The sequence below is a fragment of the Megalobrama amblycephala genome, linkage group LG17 (genome assembly GCF_018812025.1).
Source record: "Megalobrama amblycephala isolate DHTTF-2021 linkage group LG17, ASM1881202v1, whole genome shotgun sequence".
Classification (NCBI taxonomy): Eukaryota; Metazoa; Chordata; class Actinopteri; order Cypriniformes; family Xenocyprididae; genus Megalobrama; species Megalobrama amblycephala.
In genome coordinates, this window is record NC_063060.1 from 46,857,730 (window position 1) to 46,876,841 (window position 19,112).

General features: G+C 41.8%; 1 protein-coding gene across 4 annotated transcripts in view; it reads left to right on the plus strand.

The window, feature by feature from the left end:
* The window catches only part of LOC125250028 (NLR family CARD domain-containing protein 3-like), a 64,045-nt gene that overhangs the window by 40,857 nt on the left and 4,076 nt on the right, over positions 1–19,112 (plus strand). For 3 of the 4 annotated variants that reach the window (XM_048162324.1, XM_048162325.1, XM_048162326.1), the window contains one exon: positions 18,445–18,491. The exons of the other annotated variant lie outside the window; for it this stretch is intronic. In XM_048162324.1, the coding sequence (XP_048018281.1) occupies positions 18,445–18,491 (47 nt within the window). The remainder of the gene's footprint in view (positions 1–18,444; positions 18,492–19,112) is intronic. 4 annotated transcript variants of the gene reach the window in all.

Here is a 19,112-nt window from a genome sequence, read left to right on the forward strand (position 1 = left end):
ATTCACACAGGTTATGTCTGTGAACAGCAGGGAAAGAAATCGCATGTGTATAGATCTGTGTATTAAAGGTGCCCTAGAACCCTTTTTCACAAGATGTAATATAAGTGAAAGGTGTTCCCTGAATGTGTCTGTGAAGTTTCATCTCAAAATACCCTATAGATTCATTTTTTTAACTGCCTATTTTGGGGCATCATTATAAATGCGCCGATTCAGCGTGCTTCCCCTTTAAATGCTCGCGCTCCCCGCCCCCAAGCTCGCTACTCTATAATACATTGCATAAAGAAAGTTCACACAGCTAATATAACCCTCAAAATGGATCTTTACAAAGTGTTCGTCATGCAGCATATCATATCATGTAAGTATAGTATTTATTTGGCTGTTTACATTTGATTCTGAATGAGTTTGAGGCTGTGCTCCATGGCTAAAGCTAACATTACACACTGTTGAAGAGATTTATAAAGAATGAAGTTGTGTTTATGAATTATACAGACTGCAAGTGTTTAAAAATGAAAATAAAGACGGCTCCAGTCTCTGTGAATACAGTAAGAAACGATGGTAGCTTTAACCACATTTAACAGTAGATTAGCAAAATGCTAATGAAACATTTAGAAAGATAATTTACAAATATCACTAAAAATACCATGATATCATGGATCATGTCATTTTTTGCTATTGTCCTCGCTTGCTTACCTGCATAAAGTCTGATGATTCAGCTGTGCTGCTCCAGACGTTAATACTGGCTTGTCTAATGCCTTGAACATGGGCTGGCATATGCAAATATTGGGGTTGTACATATTAATGATCCCGACTGTTGCGTCACAGTCGGTGTTATGTTGAGATTCGCCTGTTCTTCGGAGGTCTTTTAAACAAATGAGATTTACATAAGAAGGAGGAAACAATGGAGTTTGAGACTCACTGTACAGTGGGTACGGAAAGTATTCAGACCCCCTTAAATTTTAAGACCCCTCTTTGTTATATTGCAGCCATTTGCTAAAATCATTTAAGTTCATTTTTTTTCCTCATTAATGTACACACAGCACCCCATATTGACAGAAAAACACAGAATTGTTGACATTTTTGCAGATTTATTAAAAAAGAAAAACTGAAATTTCACATGGTCCTAAGTATTCAGACCCTTTGCCGTGACACTCATATATTCAACTCAGGTGCTGTCCATTTCTTCTGATCATCCTTGAGATGGTTCTACACCTTCATTTGAGTCCAGCTGTGTTTGATTATACTGATTGGACTTGATTAGGAAAGCCACACACCTGTCTATATAAGACCTTACAGCTCACAGTGCATGTCAGAGCAAATGAGAATCATGAGGTCAAAGGAACTGCCTGAAGAGCTCAGAGACAGAATTGTGGCAAGGCACAGATTTGGCCAAGGTTACAAAAAAAAAAATTCTGCTGCACTTAAGGTTCCTAAGAGCACAGTGGCCTCCATAATCCTTAAATGGAAGACGTTTGGGACGACCAGAACCCTTCCTAGAGCTGGGCGTCCGGCCAAACTGAGCTATCGCGGGAGAAGAGCCTTGGTGAGAGAGGTAAAGAAGAACCCAAAGATCACTGTGGCTGAGCTCCAGAGATGCAGTCGGGAGGATGTGAGAAAGTTGTAGAAAGTCAACCATCACTGTAGCCCTCCACCAGTCGGGGCTTTATATACCGCTTAATTCTAAGCGGTATGTGTGGAGAAAACCAGGCACTGCTCATCACCTGTCCAATACAGTCCCAACAGTGAAGCATGGTGGTGGCAGCATCATGTTGTGGGGGTGTTTTTCAGCTTCAGGGACAGGACGACTGGTTGCAATCGAGGGAAAGATGAATGCGGCCGAATTGCTATTTTAAACAAACCATATTAACCAATAGATGCGTCATCATTCGAGATGGACCGCGGTGCAAGTGCGTACCGAACCGTAAGTGGAGAACCGTAGGGTTCGATTTTTTTACAGAGAACCGTTGCACCTCTAGTCAATATACATGCCGTAATGCTCACATATTCGATGAGTCATTAGTTTATTTGTTTATTTGATTAGTAGAATATGTGAGCATTACGGAATAAACAGTTCTTCATTATGAAAGTTTATTATTTGCATTATTTGAAAAAGTTTATTAAAGCTATATCAGTTACTACTAAACTACTAATTTAGTTTTCTGAGCACACACAACTGAAGCACGCACACATAAAGCTGTCTGTCAGATGGCATGTCTTGAGTATTAATTAACCTAAATTCTCTTTCATGTCTTATTGTGCTTAAACTGTCAAATACACACAAGGTTATGCAAAGGTTATGCAAAATTCATTCACACAGGTTATGTCTGTGAACAGCAGGGAAAGAAATCGCATTTTGGGGCATCATTATAAATGCGCCGATTCAGCGTGCTTCCCCTTTAAATGCTCGCGCTCCCCGCCCCCAAGCTCGCTACTCTATAATACATTGCATAAAGAAAGTTCACACAGCTAATATAACCCTCAAAATGGATCTTTACAAAGTGTTCGTCATACAGCATATCATATCATGTAAGTATAGTATTTATTTGGCTGTTTACATTTGATTCTGAATGAGTTTGAGGCTGTGCTCCATGGCTAAAGCTAACATTACACACTGTTGGAGAGATTTATAAAGAATGAAGTTGTGTTTATGAATTATACAGACTGCAAGTGTTTAAAAATGAAAATAAAGACGGCTCCAGTCTCTGTGAATACAGTAAGAAACGATGGTAGCTTTAACCACATTTAACAGTAGATTAGCAAAATGCTAATGAAACATTTAGAAAGATAATTTACAAATATCACTAAAAATACCATGATATCATGGATCATGTCATTTTTTGCTATTGTCCTCGCTTGCTTACCTGCATAAAGTCTGATGATTCAGCTGTGCTGCTCCAGACGTTAATACTGGCTTGTCTAATGCCTTGAACATGGGCTGGCATATGCAAATATTGGGGTTGTACATATTAATGATCCGACTGTTGCGTCACAGTCGGTGTTATGTTGAGATTCGCCTGTTCTTCGGAGGTCTTTTAAACAAATGAGATTTACATAAGAAGGAGGAAACAATGGAGTTTGAGACTCACTGTACAGTGGGTACGGAAAGTATTCAGACCCCCTTAAATTTTAAGACCCCCTCTTTGTTATATTGCAGCCATTTGCTAAAATCATTTAAGTTCATTTTTTTTCCTCATTAATGTACACACAGCACCCCATATTGACAGAAAACACAGAATTGTTGACATTTTTGCAGATTTATTAAAAAAAGAAAAACTGAAATTTCACATGGTCCTAAGTATTCAGACCCTTTGCCGTGACACTCATATATTCAACTCAGGTGCTGTCCATTTCTTCTGATCATCCTTGAGATGGTTCTACACCTTCATTTGAGTCCAGCTGTGTTTGATTATACTGATTGGACTTGATTAGGAAAGCCACACACCTGTCTATATAAGACCTTACAGCTCACAGTGCATGTCAGAGCAAATGAGAATCATGAGGTCAAAGGAACTGCCTGAAGAGCTCAGAGACAGAATTGTGGCAAGGCACAGATTTGGCCAAGGTTACAAAAGAAAAAATTCTGCTGCACTTAAGGTTCCTAAGAGCACAGTGGCCTCCATAATCCTTAAATGGAAGACGTTTGGGACGACCAGAACCCTTCCTAGAGCTGGGCGTCCGGCCAAACTGAGCTATCGCGGGAGAAGAGCCTTGGTGAGAGAGGTAAAGAAGAACCCAAAGATCACTGTGGCTGAGCTCCAGAGATGCAGTCGGGAGGATGTGAGAAAGTTGTAGAAAGTCAACCATCACTGTAGCCCTCCACCAGTCGGGGCTTTATATACCGCTTAATTCTAAGCGGTATGTGTGGAGAAAACCAGGCACTGCTCATCACCTGTCCAATACAGTCCCAACAGTGAAGCATGGTGGTGGCAGCATCATGTTGTGGGGGTGTTTTTCAGCTTCAGGGACAGGACGACTGGTTGCAATCGAGGGAAAGATGAATGCGGCCAAGTACAGGGATATCCTGGACGAAAACCTTCTCCAGAGTGCTCAGGACCTCAGACTGGGCCGAAGGTTTACCTTCCAACAAGACAATGACCCTAAGCACACAGCTAAAATAACGAAGGAGTGGCTTCACAACAACTCTGTGACTGTTCTTGAATGGCCCAGCCAGAGCCCTGACTTAAACCCAATTGAGCATCTCTGGAGAGACCTAAAAATGGCTGTCCACCAACGTTTACCATCCAACCTGACAGAACTGGAGAGGATCTGCAAGGAGGAATGGCAGAGGATCCCCAAATCCAGGTGTGAAAAACTTGTTGCATCTTTCCCAAAAAGACTCATGGCTGTATTAGATCAAAAGGGCGCTTCTACTAAATACTGAGCAAAGGGTCTGAATACTTAGGACCATGTGATATTTCAGTTTTTCTTTTTTAATAAATCTACAAAAATGTCAACAATTCTGTGTTTTTCTGTCAATATGGGGTGCTGTGTGTACATTAATGAGGAAAAAAAATTAACTTAAATGATTTTAGAAAATGGCTGCAATATAACAAAGAGTGAAAAATTTAAGGGGGTCTGAATATTTTCCGTACCCACTGTATGTCATGTCCACGTACTGAACTCTTGTTATTCAACTATGCCAAGGTAAATTCAATTTTCAATTCTATGGCACATTTAAAGTGACAGCACCTCTTGAAAAAAATAATTAAAAAGTTAACATCTTTTGCGGTTGCTTGCCATCCTCTTGGTTGGCTTGTCAGTATTACTGTATTACAATATTGCAGTTATCATGACAGGTCTAATTTCTTCACCTTTCACCCAAACAAAAGCACACATACAGTACGACAAACACTTTCACACACACAGAAACATACATGCGCACAGAAAGTTGTTGTCAGCGCTGCCTTGTGACTTTATCAGTAAAATAGTTTCCCAACTTATTTAGTATGACTGAAAAAGTGACTGATTTCACTGATTTCTAGATCTCCTCAAGGGGTGTCGGTCAAAACACAGTAATCCAATCAGCATCATCTTATTTGTTCTTAACACAATGCTAATTTTCATCCAGGCTGAACACAACACATTGTGCATTTACATATGCAGGAATATATATGGGTTTGTTTATGTGTGTTTTGGTCTACAATAGAAAGAGAAAAAACTTTTGTCTCAAATATTATCCAAACATTATTTACATGAAAAGAATCTTTGATCAATTTCATGCATCCTTGCTGTATACATTTTTTTTAATACAAAAATCTAACTAATTTGGAACTATTGAAAAGTAGAATATAATGAAATGTTTTATAAAACGGAACAATGACCAATTCTAACTGCATCAGAACATTAAATAGACCATAAATCAATCCTCTGGGATACATCAGTAGATCTCTGCATGATCTCTGAACTTCTGGATCTTCTCTTCTTCCCATCATCACGGTCTCCAGCATTACAGAGTCATGATTTAATAGAAGTTTCCATGGTAATGCTTTAGATTACAGCCCGGAAAGTACTGCGTAATTACAACAAATTTTGTTTCAAGGCAAGTAGAAAGAACTATTGCAATCTTTTTTAATACATGGGCATATATAGCTACTTTTGTTTCATGTAGTTACAGGGTAAGTATGACATTACGGGCTGTAAATTAAAGTGGTGCTTGTTACCCTCTTATTTCATGTAGTTACAGGGTAAGTATGACATTACAGGCCGTAAATTAAAGTGGTGCTTGTTACCCTCTTATTTCATGTAGTTACAGTTAGGGCTGGGCGATATGGCTGAAAACTGTATCACGATATCAGTGTTTCATATCGGTCGATATCGATAATTATTGATATTTTTTTATGACCCATATTACATTTAAACATTTTTATCTTAAACTTAACCTTCCTCTGATCATAATCCCCTCAGTTATTAAGACAGAAATGTGAACAACCATGGAAAACTCAAATAATTAAAATGTGTAAGTCTAAAGTAGGGTGACCACCCATCCCGCATTTTGCGGGACAGTCCCGAAATTAGGAGCTGTGTCCCGCATTTCATTTATGTCTGTAATTAAAATTACAATACCACAGTAAGAAATATAATAAAAACTGTGAGCATTTAAAAATCTATTTGTGCAGCCGTCATATTCTAGCTGTGAAAATAACCAACCAGCGCAATCATAGAGAGAGGTTTTCCCGCTGATGACAACTGAGTGGACAGCGCAAAGAGCAGGCCTCATCAAAGTCAGTAAACACAACTACACCAGCAAGGATTTCATCTCACATACTGGATAAGAACCTCAAGAGCTGCTCAAAGCTGCCCAAATCGATGATTTAAAGCATGTAATCATCCATCCTGATGTTAAATATTTCCAACGAACGGCAGCGATCAAGCGCCACACGCGGAAATGGTCGAGCACCTACAGAAAAACGAGATATTCTCCATTTGTTTTAACCAATACAAAATTGCGAAATTCAGACACGACTTTCTTCTCACGTTAATATTTCATTTAATGCGGGTTTTGTGGCGTTATTATATTGAAAAATGTCGAATATTGAAACCGTGAGCAATCTCTCCGCTCACAGGCGGATTCACTTGCACAAAACTGGACGTGCGCGCTCTCGTTCAGATATCACATCTGCGCGCTCAAACTTTTGTCCTCCTGCATGTACAGCCGTGAAACTAGAATTGTCTTTTCTCCAGGATTTAATGTTGCCATAAGCGCAACATTATAGTGTGGGCACCCACGGCAGAAACATTAATCGGCGCATATGCTGAGTTTGCCAACAAATGTAAATCAATATTTACACAGTGTAATAGTTGTAAATTTATCTGTCTCATGTGTCCCGCATTGTCCCGCAAAATCACATCTACTGTCCTGCAACAGATCAATAGTCAGGTGGTCACCCTAGTCTAAAGTCACAATGAACACTTTTCCTCTTTTATTTACAATTTCCTTGCTCGCTGCAGCACTCATTTTCTGCTTATCAGTCGCCGGTTACTGAAGAGGAATCCAGCACGACACAACGATATGACACAACCAAAATTGATACTGTTACATGATTGATTGTTAGAGTGTCACTCCCTACGTTGCTAGGTTACCAGAGAACGAGTGCCTTTGTTAATGCAACCAAACTTGCTTCGCAACCTCTGTTTTCTTCCAACGTAGAATAAAAAATATCGAATGTTTTATCGAACACATTTTTTATTGATATCGATCACGTGTCTATCGCGATACATATCGTTATCGTTTTATCGCCCAGCCCTAGTTACAGTGTAAGTATGACATTACGGGCCGTAAATTAAAGTGGTGCTTGTTACCCTCTTATTTCATGTAGTTACAGGGTAAGTAAAAAACAACAACAAAAAAACGCAAACAATCTGATATCAATTGGAAACCTTTATTTGAAAAATAACTTATTTCAAAACAGATTTGAAGTTACAACACTTCTTATTCGTTTCTCTTGCTTCGCTTCCTCCTCCTCTTGTTCCTCTTTTTCTTTCTTTCCACCGATGAATCTTAAGAGGGAATCCCATTTGCTATTCTGTATCAAAAGAAAATACAGTAGCCTACACCTGGAAATGTGCCCGTTTACTCATCTTTTACCCTCATGCCATCTGAGATGTATACGACTTTCCATCTTAAGATGAACACAAAAAGGTTTTTAGGAAAAAATAAATCATCTGGGAACGCTTTATATTGTAAGCTCACGTGTTCCTAAAAGTCGAAGCATCAAACAGCACAAACAGTAATAACTACAGTAATCCATACGACCCCAATGCATGAATCAATGTCTTCTGAAGTGAAACAATACGTATTTGTAAGAAAAATACCAAATATTTTAATATTTTTAAAACTTTCGACCAACTGTCTTCTGCGCGTGCATGCGAGGGTTGAGAGTTCATGCTTGATGTAACTTGAAGCGTGACGTAAGCGTGCCGAGAAACTCATGCAAATGTTGGATGCCGTCAGTTTTTTTTTTTTTAATTAGTTTTTTTTATTAATGCTCAAAACAAAATACACAGAATAACAGATAATGAGAATGAAAAACAAACAAGACAGAATAACAGAGACGGCAGTTCTCGCGCGAGTTTCACATGAATCTCCCGCGAGAATGTCATGAAAGCTTCACATTGCTCATTTCAATGTTCTTCGTCGAACGCAAAGTCGACTCTCATGCAGGCGCTGGTGATAGTTGATCAGAAGCGAAAAGATGAATAGCCTAAACCATGAGAAAATTTCTGGGTGTACTGTATTTTCTTATAATACAGAACAGCAATGAGATTCCTTCTTAAGATTCATCAGCTGACAAACAAGGAAGCCAAGCAAGAAACAACAACAACCGGGGGATCACGTGACCCTTCGACGGCGATGCACACATAGTCCTTCGCTCCGCTCACTTTGTCAAATTTTTCTGTAATCCTGAATTTAAATTTCGAACCACTCTTCATCTAACCCATCATGAGTACTTCAACGACCAAGGACAATCGGAAAAGAGAGATCGAGCAGTCACCAATAAAGAAAAAATTCAAAGATTCCACCATCTCCAAAGAGGACCTTGACGACGCCATTGCTAACGGTATTAAGCTAGCACTCAAAGAGCAACAGAGTACCTTGGATTCGGCTGTGGCTTCAACAGTAAGAGATGCAATTTACTCTGTACTGACCCCAGCATTGCGTAATATACATATGGACATACAAGCTACCAACAATTCCGTCAAGGAGTTAAGAAGCAGAACTTGAAATGTTAGCCAGCACGACGAAACAGACACGTGACCGAGTTGATTCCGTTCAGGCAGCTGCGCGTGAGGACAGGAGGACAGTCACGAACTTGAGAAAACAGCTGGAACAACTTACCGACAAATTTACGGACATTGAAGACAGAAGCAGGAGAAACAATGTACGACTGGTGGGGTTACCGGAGGGGGCAGAGGGCTCCGACGCGGTCGGCTTTCTCAGAGCCAATCTCTCCAAGTGGATTCCAGCACTGAAAGGCCGCGACATCGAGATTGATCGCGCTCATCGTATTTATGACGGAAGAAAGAACTCCGATCGGCCGCGTACTCTTATCTTTCGGACATTAAGATGGCAAGACAGGTCAGCGATCCTGAGGGGTGCACGACAGTCGTACCCAGTGAAATATACGCAAGACAAGGTCACGCTGCTATTTTTTCCTGATTTTAGTCCAATCACAACGGCTAAGAGGAAGAGCTTCAGCCCAATCCTGAAGAAGATGACGGCACTGGGTCTGCAGCCTTTTCTCGTGTATCCGGCGGCGATTAAATTACGGCACAACGGCGAGCAGATGATGTTCGACTCTCCTCAGAAAGCGGAGGATTTTATCACCTCATTGCCACAGAAGAAGACGTATGCTGCGGCTCTACAAAGCAACGGGAAGGCAACGGATACCGTCTCTACCTCCTCTGCTCAGCGAGGGGAATTTGTCGATTGCGGTGGTGGTGATTTTAATCGCCCAGGAGAGGAGAATAACGACGCTGACATGGTCACTTAAGTTTTTGCTGCGATCTTGTACTTCTCTTTTTTTTTTTTTTCTTTTTTTTTTTCTTTAAACTTGTCTAGTGACTGGTAAGCCTTAAAATCTCTCTTGGGGCTAATGGAGGGAAGGTTCGACTATAGTTCTTGACACCGTGGGCTGTATGGGGACATGTTTTGCGTTGGAGTGGACTGGTCACGTATCGAAATATTTTTCTGTTTGTTAGTCAGACCTATATTCTCGGTAATATGCGGTCTGTTTTGGTTCTTGTTCAGAGTTGTTTATCGTTCCTGTTTTCTGGGTTACTTTTATATATATTTTTTTTCTCTACAACAGACATCAATACTTTATTTATTATTTTTTAACTTTTTAAAAGGACTAACTCAAGTGGCTTGGTATATAGAATACTTATCAGTGTTGAACATGTCATTTACAGGTTGGAATTGCTTGCTGCTTTTCACTTACTAGATGCAATTTTGAAATTACGAATATACAATGCTGGCTTTAAATATTTTATCACTGAATGTAAATGGCCTAAATTCCGCTATTAAACGTACCCGCGTATTAGAATATTTGCACCGTAAATCGATTTCCTGTGCACTGATACAAGAGACGCATTTAAAACAATCTGACGTGGCACGTTTTCAGAACAAGCATTATAAATTGGCAGCCTTTTCCTGCGCTCTTAATAAAACTAAGGGGGTGCTTATCTTAGTTAACAGGAAATTGCAGCTAACAGTTGAACACACCGGAAGGGATAATGAGGGTAGATTTGTTTTTATTCGTTGCAAAGTACATAATGATAGGATAACATTGGTCTCTATTTACGGTCCGAACGAGACAGACAGTAATTTTTTTACAAATATATCCAGTACATTGCTTGAACAGACTGATAGCCCTTTAGTGGTCGGTGGGGATTTTAATGCTGTCGTAAATCCTGCTTTGGATAAATCTCATTCTGAGACAACAACCAATCCATCTTCTAAGTTGTTGAATGAATTTATCACCGAACTCAATATAATGGATCTTTGGAGAATTCAGAATACCACCTCTAAGGATTTTACTTTTTTTTCTAATAGACATAAGACTTTCTCTAGGATAGATTACATATTTCTCAGTCCATCTCTAATCTCGTCTAATTCCTCCATCTCTATATTACCAATCTTATTGTCTGATCATTCTGCTGTGTTGTGTAAAATTCATCTTTCCAATATTAAAGCCAAAGCCCCTAGATGGCGTTTTAACACATCATTATTAAGTAATCAGACTTTTACCAATTCACTAAAAGAACATATAAAGGAATTTCTGGAAATTAATATGGAAGGTGATATAGATCCTCAAATATTGTGGGAAACGACCAAGTGTGCTATACGTGGATTTTGCATAGCTTTCTCTTCCACTCTTGCAAAAGCAAAAATTTGTCAGATTACGCAATTAGAAAACAAAATCCAATCATTGCAAAACCTACAAAAACAACATTTTACTGATCAGCGGGCCATACAGTTGTCCTCCTTAAATGAAGAATATGATTTACTTTCACAATCAAAGGCAGAGTTTATCTTGCATAGAACTAGGCAAAAATACTATTTTGAATCGGAGAGACCCAGCCACTTGCTGGCTCTTAGGCTGAGAGAATGTGAGTCCAAAGCATATATCAGCGCAATAAAAGCATTAGATGGTCAGGTCACTACAAACCCTACGATGATCAACAACATATTTAAAGACTTCTATATAAACTTATATAAAGCTGAAACAGATTCTGAGGAATCAGTTAGTAAACAGTATTTGGCTAAATTAGATTTACCTCGGATTTCTCAGATTAACAAAGAATCTTTGGAGGCCCCATTAAGTTTGGAGGAGCTCCATAAATCACTAAAGAGCCTACAAAAAGGCAAATCACCGGGTCTAGATGGTCTTCCCCCTGAATTATATTTAGAAATCTGGGATTTGATAGGGACACTTATGCTTAACTCATTTAATTTTGCGATCGAGCATGGTGCATTCCATAGAGATCAAAATACATCGATGATATCGTTACTTCTTAAAAAAGGGAAAGATCCATTAGACTGCTCCAGCTATAGACCGATATCTCTTATCCCCGGTGATTTAAAAGTTTACGCTAAAGTTCTTGCCTTTCGAATGGAGAAGGTCATTCATGGTTTGATCAAGGAGGACCAAACTGGTTTTATAAAAGGGCGCCACGCATCTGATAACATGCGTCGACTCTTCCATATACTTGATTTTGCAGACTCGCATCAGAGCCCCTGTGCGGTTTTTTCACTTGATGCAGAAAAAGCCTTTGATAGGCTAGAGTGGAATTATATGTGGGCAGTTCTGCAATGTTTTGGCTTCGGTGAACATTTCATTTCTATGATTAAGACTCTATACCACTCACCTGCGGCATCAGTCTTGACTGGCAATGTTATTTCTCACCCGTTCTTTCTACAAAGGGGAACGAGGCAGGGATGTCCACTTTCCCCATTACTGTTTTGTCTATCTCTTGAACCATTAGCAGAAGCCATCAGGAAGTCTGAAGTAGCATCGATTAAGATTCAAGATCAGATTATTTCACTGTATGCAGACGATATTATTTTGTATTTAGATAACTTTGATGTATCAGTTCCTGAGATAATTAAGGAATTTGATCACTTTAGTGTTTTTTCTGGATATAAGATAAATTGGACCAAATCTGCTTTAATGCCAATTAACAATGTTAAATTTAATTCTTCTATTCCCTCGTTTATTCCTATTAAGAACTCTTTCATTTATTTGGGTATTACCATATATAAAAACATACATAAGATTACTAGAGACAACTTTAATAGTATTATAGTTAAGATCAAAAGTGACATTCAAAGATGGAATAATCTTAAAGTTTCTCTTCAAGGTAAAATCTCTACAGTGAAAATGAATTTGTTACCTCGTCTTAACTTTTTTTTTTCTATGCTACCACTCTCTCCTCCTCCAGGCTACTTTAAGGAGTTAAACTCCATACTTTCCCGTTTTATATGGAATGGTAAGCGCCCCAGAATCAAACTTACCACTTTACAGCAACCTTTGTGTGCGGGAGGACTGGCCGTACCAAATTTTGAATTGTATTATTGGTCGTTTCAACTTAAGGCCCTTTATAATTGGGTTGATCCGCAATCTAAAGTTGCATGGAGAATGATTGAAGCGGACAGGGTTAAGCCAAACAGACTTCAAGATATTTTATTTGCTGGCACAGGGAAAAAAGATAATTATAAATTCGGCCCAGTTATAGCTAATTCTATTAGAATTTGGAAAACAGCTTGAACGTCTGATAGGAGGACCCTTCAAACTTTGTAACAGTGCACCATTATGGCATAATCTCAATTTTTTATGCGGAAATCGTCCATTTGTCCAACCATCTTGGTCTTCCCTAGGCATAAACACATGCGGAGATTTATATGATGATCAAGGCCTTTGTTCGTTTCAGGCACTAAGAACTAAGTTCTGTTTACCAGCATCCTCATATTTTGTCTTTTTTCAATTGCGCTCTGCCCTTAAAGCATATGGAGTTCCCTGGGCTTCTCCTATTTCCTCTCATCCTATGCGAGATTGGATTGCACCATCCTCTGGTCGATCATCTGTTTCTTTATTATATAGTAAAATTATTGACCGTATTATAAAATCTCTTTCTATCAAGTCTGTTTGGAATCGGGAACTATCTGACCTTAATTTATCTGTCGACTGGGAGAGGGTGTGGGCTAACCTCAGTTTAACTTCTAAAAACTTGGCTCATCGTCTTATACATTTTAAAGTTATTCATAGAGCATATATAACTCCCTACAAAAGATTCAAAATGAAACTGCAATCAAATTACAACTGTTATATCTGTAACACTGTGTCTTCTGGTACTTTTCTTCATATGTTTTGGGAGTGTCCTATTGTCAATAATCTGTGGTCACATGTACATGTCGTTTTGTCCTTTATATTACAAATTGATTACCCCAATAAGCCAAATTTATGTCTTCTTAATGATGATTCTGATCTCTGTATAAGCTTAATACAAAAAAAAATGTTGTTGGCTGGTTTTACAGCTGCTAAAAAGACAATAATTCAGAACTGGTTTACACCACAAATGTCTAGGGAAACGTATTGGATACATAGTCTCCTTAGAATAGGGGCCTGTGAATGTACAATAGCAAGAATTAATAAGGCCAAACCTAGTACTGTTGATGCTTGGCAATGTTTTTGTTCCAAAATACTGGATTATATAAAAGAATAATGTTTGTTTTTATTTTATTATTATCTATATCTCTCTTTTTGGAACATGTTACTTCATTATGTGTCTGTTGTTTTTGTTGTTTTGTTTTTATCCCGAGTGGATGTTATATGCAAAAGCTAATAAAAATTTGATCACAAAAAAAAAAAGAAACAACAACAACCAAAAAACGTGTTACTTTCTGTCAGGACTTTAGAATTTGAAATGAAAAGTTGATTTAAAAAACTGAATAATAAGTGTTGTAGACCTGTTTTTAATAAAGTTGTTTTTCAAATAAAGGTTTCGGAGTCAGTGATATCAGATTGTTTGCATTTTTTAATTGCTTACCCTGTAACTACATGAAATAAGAGGGTAACAAGCACCACTTTAATTTACGGCCCGTAATGTCATACTTACCCTGTAACTACATAAAAACGTATCGGTTACTAATGTAACCTCGGTTCCCTGAGATACGGAACGAGTACTGCGTATGGGGGAAAAGTCTCCCTTTTTCCCCGCTACTGAAGCCTTTTCAATAACGCAGTGCAGCTGCATCGTCATTGGTTCACTCATTGCAAGTCGTTGAACCAATGACGGCGCGGCTTTGCTGCGCAGCCTATGGCGACAAAGCGCGCGAACTTTCCCGCCGAAATGGGCGGGGAAAGGCCCTATATAAGTGAGCATTTCGCCATAGGCAACTCAGGCCATATCGACTGAAGCGACGACACTGAGCCGCAGCCAAGTGGCACGGCAAGTAACGCAGTACTCGTTCCGTATCTCAGGTAACCGAGGTTACGTTAGTAACCGATAAGTTCCCTTTCGATACTTCACTCGTACTGCGTATGGGGGAACAAATTCAACCACGCCGTGCCACTGCTGGGGAACGACTGGACTTGACCGGACACCGCGAGGGGACCGAGTGTCAAGTGTGAAGGCCGAAGCCGCCGTAACCCTTGCACTACGAGGGAGAGACTCCCGGGTTTTGCGTAAAACGCAGAACTATGATGGCTGCGTAATTACGCCGAGAGGACCCGAGCCTGTAAGGTCGGAATGTCCAACTGATAAAATCTGGCAAAAGTGGACGGCGAGGACCAGCCGGCCGCCTCACAAATGTCTTTAATGGAAATTTCACTGGACCAGGCCCAAGATGAGGCCATACCCCTAGTGGAGTGGGCTCTTACTCCTATGGGGCAAGGGGTCCCCACCAAGGAATAACAGAGCGTGATAGCGTCGACAATCCAACGCGAAAGACGTTGCTTTGAGACCGGAAACCCTTTGGTGCGGCCGCCAAAGCAAACAAAGAGCTGATCAGACTGCCGGAAGGGTTGTGATCGCTCAATGTAGATGCGCAGTGCCCTGACAGGGCAAAGTAATTCTTGCTCCTGATCGCCCGGCATAGGGGGAAACGCAGAGAGCGAAATGACCTGCGATCTGAAAGGTGTAGAGAGCACCTTGGGAACGTAGCCCACCTTAGGTTTCAGCACGACTTTGGAGTCGTCTGGCCCGAACTCGAGGCATGCAGGGCTAACAGAAAGGGCCTGCAAATCGCCAACACGCTTGATCGACGCCAGTGCAAGAAGCAGGGCGGTTTTAAGCGTCAGGTTTTAACCCCTTAGAAACCTAACAACGAGGTTGTTCCGACCTACAGACTGGCCAGCAATAGGAGCGTGAAACGTTGCGATGGCTGCTACGTATACTTTGAGCGTGGAGGGGGCTCGCCCCGCGTCCAGGCGCTCCTGGAGGAAGGACAGTATATCGGCTACATCGCATTCCTCAGGGTCTATGCTGCGTGTAGAACACCAGCTAACAAAGACCGCCCATTTCTGAGCATAGAGGCGTCTAGTGGACGGGGCTCTAGCATGTGAAATGGTATTTAGTACATTCTCGGGGAGGCCAGAAGGCTCCCGTCGAGAGACCACAGGTGCAGAGCCCACAGCTCTGGCCGTGGGTGCCAGATTGTTCCGTTCGCCTGAGAGAGGAGGTCCCGTCTCAGAGGAATCGGCCAGGGGGCTTTCGTGGAAAGCCTGAATAGCTCCGAGGTCCAAATTTGGCACCTCCAGAGCGGGGCCACTAACAGAACTCTGTGTCTGTCTTCCCTGACACGCCTGATCACCTGGGGGATCAGAGCGACCGGGGGAAAAGCGTAGAGAAGGGTGTTGGGCCAAGAGTGGGCCAGCGCATCTTCCTTCTTCGAAAAATAAATTGGGCAATGAGAGCTGTCTTGAGAGGCGAAGAGGTCTACCTCTGCCTTCCCGAATAACTCCCAAATGGTGCGAACTATCTGGGGATGGAGCGTCCACCCGTCTGAGGGGACGTTGCTCCGGGACAGCATGTCTGCTCCCAGGTTGTTCTTTCCGGGAATGTGGGTCGCTCTGAGCGACCGAACCCATGAAGAAGCCCATTCTAGCAGTCGTTTCGCCAGGGCGCATAGGCGGCTGGATGAAAGACCTCCTTGGCGGTTGATATATGACACCACTGTCATGCTGTCCAATTGGACTAAGACGTGGCGATCCGTCAAATGAGCCTGAAAGGCCTGTAGGGCTCGAATCACTGCCAGCATCTCGAGGCAGTTGATGTGCAGATGGCTTTCCTCGTGGGACCACGAGCCGAAGGCCGGACTGCCCTCGCACAGAGCGCCCCAACCCAGGTTGGACGCATCCGTGGAAAGCACCGTCCTCCGTGACACCGCCTGTAGGGGTACTCCAAGACTGAACCAAGAGGGGTTCGTCCAGGGCCTCAGGGCTGCTACGCAGGCCTGATTGACCTTGAGGCGCAAGCGGCCGTGCCGCCATGCGTGAGGAGGGACCCGGAATTTCAGCCAGTACTGAAGAGGCCGCATTCGTAGCAGGCCTAGCTGCAGCACCGGGGAGGCGGAAGCCATCAGCCCTAGCAACCTCTGGAACAGCTTCAGAGGGAGGTAAGCTTTGTTCTTGACGGAGGCCGCGAGCTGCTGAATGGTCAGAGCGCGCTCTGACGAGACTACTGCCGTCATACTGACAGAGTCGAGAACTGCACCCAGGAACGAGATACGTTGAGTGGGAAGCAGCGAGCTCTTGGCTAAATTGACCCTGAGACCCAGACACTGCAGGTGGCTGAGAAGCACGGATCTGTGGTGCTCCAACTCTGACCGCGAGCTGGCTAGGATGAGCCAGTCGTCGAGATAGTTCAGAACGCGTATACCCATCTGTCTGAGAGGGGAGAGCGCAGCGTTCATGCACTTCGTGAAAGTGCGAGGAGCTAGGGACAACCCGAAGGGAAGGACCGTATACTGGTAAGCCACACCTTCGAACGCGAATCTCAAGAATCGCCTGTGTTTGGGGGCTATCTGGATATGAAAGTAAGCATCTTTCAGGTCCAGCGAGCAGAACCAGTCCCCGTGACATACTTGTGCGAGGATCTGTTTCAGCGTTAGTACTTTGAACTTTCGCTTCATGAGGGAAAGGTTCAGAAGTCTGAGGTCCAGAATTGGTCTGAGACCGCCGTCTTTCTTTGGAACCAGGAAGTAACGGCTGTAGAAGCCCGACTCGCTCTGTGAGGGAGGCACTAATTCTATAGCGCCTTTTCTCAGAAGAGTTAAAACCTCGGCCCGGAGGACATGAGCGTCGTCCGGTTGTACCGTAGTTTGAATCACCCCGCCAAAGCGCGGGGGCCTTCTGGCAAACTGGAGCGAGTAGCCTAGGCTTATGGTTCTCAGAATCCAACTTGATACATCGGGGATAGCTCGCCAAGCCTCGACCCGGGCAGCAAGGGGTAGAATGACATCGGATGGCGACCCGCTTAGAAGGGGGTCGCACACCGGTATGGTAGGAAGAGGAAATAAGCTCTTTTGAGGAGTGTGTAAAAATTGGGTCGCCGTGATAACGGCGGTTGTTGAGGACGCAGCAAGTGTGGGCCCTGTTACTGCAGGTTGCATTTGTCCCGCGCCCAGCGATAAACGAGGCGGAGGGGAGCATGTGCGAGCGAGCTTTCGGGGTGGTCCGGCCGTGGCGAGACATGCCCCGATCCTCTTCTTTTCTGGCTGATCAGGACGACTTCTGAGGCGCCAGGTCCAGCACGATCTTGGGCCGGGGTTCCTGGCGTTTCGGGAAGGTTGTGCGCTTCGCAGAGCGCGAGCGGTGGCGGTGCTCTTTGGGCGGCGCAGCCTGAGAGGCAGAAGGGGCTGGTTTCGTCTGCTGAGCCGGCGCTGAGCCTGAAACAACTTAATCAGTGCACTTTCTCGCTAAATTGCTCCCAAACATAAGATTGTTGTCTATCATAACAGTGTAAGTACCCCTTAGTTCTAAAATACTTACAGTATAAATAATTTGATAGTTTCCTGGTTGTTACCCCTTTATTCCCAATACTTTACATATTGTTCCCCTATACTTACACATACTTACTGTATAGGTACACTATAATTATCGATAGTTACGCTGTAAATTCGTTGTAATTATGCAGTACTTTCCGGGCTGTAATCTAAAGCGTTAACGTTTCCACTTCAGATGCTGTGTCCTGAATGTTTATTGTTCCAGCATCTAAAGTGAGAAGAAAACAACAGTAAATGTGTAAATGTAAAAAATCATAACAAGGGTTGTCCTAAGGGCAAAGTATACACTTGTGTTTTCCTACTGTTAGGACATTTCCACCTAATTCCACATCATATATTCACTGCCATTTAGATGAATTTTAACAGAAAATTCAGAAATCGCCTCAAATCTATAAAGCTTATATGTGTCTGTGTGTGAATGTCACACTGTGTGTGTTTTCTAGTGTGGATCATGGAGGAGAGATCAGGATTACAGCAGGAATACACAAATGTAAGTCCACACACACACAAACACACACTCTCAAACACTGTAGCTGTTCATGTTGTTTACATGTACATATTGAAGATGCTGTTTTCTTCTCTTTTTACAGTTTTTTTCAATTGCTAACAAGCGTTTAGCAATACTTAAAGTACTTTTTCTAAACTCTTAACACAGCAACACACAAACATCACACAATTATCCAAATAGTTAATTTTCTGCCCAAAACCATATTTTGTTATATAAACACAAACTCCACATTTCAAAATGCTAAAAACCTTTTTCAACACATACTAACTCTATCAAAACACAGCAAACCTGATTCAAAATCGAGTCGTTCTGTCAAACACCAGCACTAGTTTTCTATCCAACATGAACATATAGTCAATCAAAGCGCAATGACTCTCAAAATACTAACAGTTGATGGCATTATGAAAACTGCATTACTTGTCATGTTTCAGTTCTACCTGCAGAAAATATGAAATCCATTGTTTTTATAATTCAGTTTCCTTGTACTACAGTAATAGTATAATGCATGTAAGCCATTCTACATTTTTGGTTGAGTGTTGAATGTGTGCATTCTTGGCAAAAGAAGTGAGTCATTATTTTATAGAATGTGCGGTAGAAAAAGAG